The sequence below is a fragment of the Habropoda laboriosa genome, unplaced genomic scaffold, assembly GCF_001263275.1.
Source record: "Habropoda laboriosa isolate 0110345459 unplaced genomic scaffold, ASM126327v1 scaffold67, whole genome shotgun sequence".
Lineage (NCBI taxonomy): Eukaryota > Metazoa > Arthropoda > Insecta > Hymenoptera > Apidae > Habropoda > Habropoda laboriosa.
Genome location: NW_017100242.1, coordinates 4,952,531 through 4,954,779, shown reverse-complemented (window position 1 = coordinate 4,954,779; position 2,249 = coordinate 4,952,531). Strand labels below are relative to the sequence as shown.

General features: G+C 26.0%; 2 protein-coding genes across 2 annotated transcripts in view; one reads left to right on the top strand and one right to left on the bottom strand.

The window, feature by feature from the left end:
• The window catches only part of LOC108571947 (ubiquitin-associated domain-containing protein 1-like), a 3,830-nt gene extending 1,660 nt beyond the window's left edge, over nucleotides 1-2,170 (top strand). Inside the window, exons 6-13 of the mRNA XM_017934105.1 lie at nucleotides 47-237; nucleotides 306-444; nucleotides 530-657; nucleotides 1,146-1,173; nucleotides 1,299-1,346; nucleotides 1,429-1,520; nucleotides 1,598-1,980; nucleotides 2,048-2,170. Of these exons, the coding sequence (XP_017789594.1) occupies nucleotides 47-237; nucleotides 306-444; nucleotides 530-657; nucleotides 1,146-1,173; nucleotides 1,299-1,346; nucleotides 1,429-1,520; nucleotides 1,598-1,980; nucleotides 2,048-2,129 (1,091 nt within the window). The 3' untranslated portion in view covers nucleotides 2,130-2,170. The remainder of the gene's footprint in view (nucleotides 1-46; nucleotides 238-305; nucleotides 445-529; nucleotides 658-1,145; nucleotides 1,174-1,298; nucleotides 1,347-1,428; nucleotides 1,521-1,597; nucleotides 1,981-2,047) is intronic.
• Nucleotides 1,448-2,249, bottom strand: part of LOC108571967 (probable queuine tRNA-ribosyltransferase) — a 2,984-nt gene continuing 2,182 nt past the window's right edge. The window contains exon 8 of the mRNA XM_017934133.1: nucleotides 1,448-1,518. The gene's annotated coding sequence lies outside the window, so the exon portion shown is untranslated. The remainder of the gene's footprint in view (nucleotides 1,519-2,249) is intronic.

Below are 2,249 nucleotides of genomic sequence, written 5' to 3'. Positions count from 1 at the left end.
CCCATACTTTGCATAATTATACATAATTAAATTGGAAATTATATAGAATGTCAAAGTTTGGAGAAAGAGGGAAATCTAATCAATATAATAGATCTTTTGCTAGAAAGCTTTCATCACTATAAGAAGATGGATTTTAAACCCAGTTCTAAAACAGTACAATCATTGTTGAAAATGGGATTCGAAGAAAAGGCTATTATTGATGCATTAAAAGTTACTGGAAATAATCAAGATAATGCTGTAAGTAATATATATATATTAAATTTTAACTCTATTTTCTTGTATACTTGATGTACTTCTACTTTTAGTGCGAATGGTTACTTGGAGAAAGAAGATATAGTTTACAAGACTTAGATAAAGAACTTGATTCAGATAATCCAATTTATGAAGCAATAATGAATGACCCACGCATTCAACTTACTCTTACAGATCCTAATATGCTACTTGGTAAACTTATTTTTATTGTTAAATTTTATTTCAAATAGTATTATTACACTACTAATACAGGATTTAATGCAAACAAAATTTTTAGTGTATTTATCCCTGTTAGAAACACCAGTTTCTATAGCTGAACGAAGGTGGGATCCTGATGTAAAACCAGTACTTGATCACATTATTACAACGTATTATGCTGAAAAACATATTCGATTAAATCAACGTGTAATGGATTAATATTATTTTAAATCCTTAGTTCTATAGTTACTATGTAAAATAAAACAAATATATGTATATTGTTAATAATATTAATAAATAAATATTACAAACTTAGTCTACGAATTTATAAACATCTCTAATATATCAAATATGTTAATGAAAGCAATAATTACAGCAATTTATTGAACACAATTGATACAGTAGTACTGTACATATAAATTTTATCAATAATTTTTTTTTAATGTAGTAAAGAGAAATCTATTTTGCCAGTATAGTATGTTTGAAGAATATTAAAATTTGTTTATATTCTCTCTTTTATATCATTTTTCTGTGTTTGTTTATGTATTTTTCATATATTTATTAATTTTATTGTTATGTTTAAGTAGAAAGTGAATTAAATACCTTTAAAAAAATATGGTTTACCGTCGCTAGTATCGAATTGAAGTTTGATAGATAATATTGCATCACAAGTTTAAACTAAATTCTTTTTGATAATAATGGTTTATTATTTTACAAGTGAAGGTATTATTACTTATCATTAGTTTCATATTTATTGTATATATTTAAGTTTTATCTTTTTATATTGTATTAATAAAAATAATAACATTCAGTGAGGTTAGAGTGATAATCATAACTTTGCATTACAGTTGTACAACCACCAGTAACATTATTTATGGGAGTTGATAAATATGAAAGTGAGTTGAAAATACTACAGTGCATTATAATGTTCGGAAAATATATAGTCCATTATCAATCTTTAAATATATAAATTTGTAGATGAAGATCTTATAAAATGGGGCTGGCCAGAAGATGTGTGGTTTCATGTAGATAAATATTCTTCAGCTCATGTATACCTTCGTCTTTGCCCTGTAAGTATTTTTTTATTATAAATTTATATATCATTACATATATTACTATTATTTGTATATAATTATATGATTTACAGGGGCAAACAATAGATGACATACCTAGTGCAGTTTTAGAAGATGCTGCACAATTAGTGAAGGCAAATAGCATTGAAGGAAATAAAATGAATGATGTTGATGTAGTGTACACAATGTGGTCGAATTTAAAAAAAACTCAGAGCATGGAAGAAGGGCAAGTTGGTTTTCATAAAGATAAAGATGTTCGTAAAATTCGTGTTGCAAAACGAATAAATACTATTGTTAATCGATTAACTAAAACTAAACGTGCAGAACAAGTAAATTTAAGAGCTGAAAGAGAGGAGCGAGATAGAAATGAACGAAAAGATAAAAAGAAACTTCTAAGGGAGCAAAAGGAAAAAGAAAAAGCAGAAGAGAAACGACGAAAAGAAGAGGCAGAAATGAGGCAAGTAGAGAATGATTATATTATTTTACAAATTCTCTGAAATTAACATTATTTGATTTCTTTACAGAAGTTATAATTCTTTATTTAATACATCTAATATGATATCAAATACAGAAAATAGTGGATATGACTCAGATGATTTTATGTGATGAAATTATGTACAGCATTTGTAATTGTGTCTACTTTACTACAATTTGGAGTAGTAGCTGGATATGTTTAAAGCAGAAAACATATATGTTTTATAAATTTAATTACTTTGCTGTTTCAAA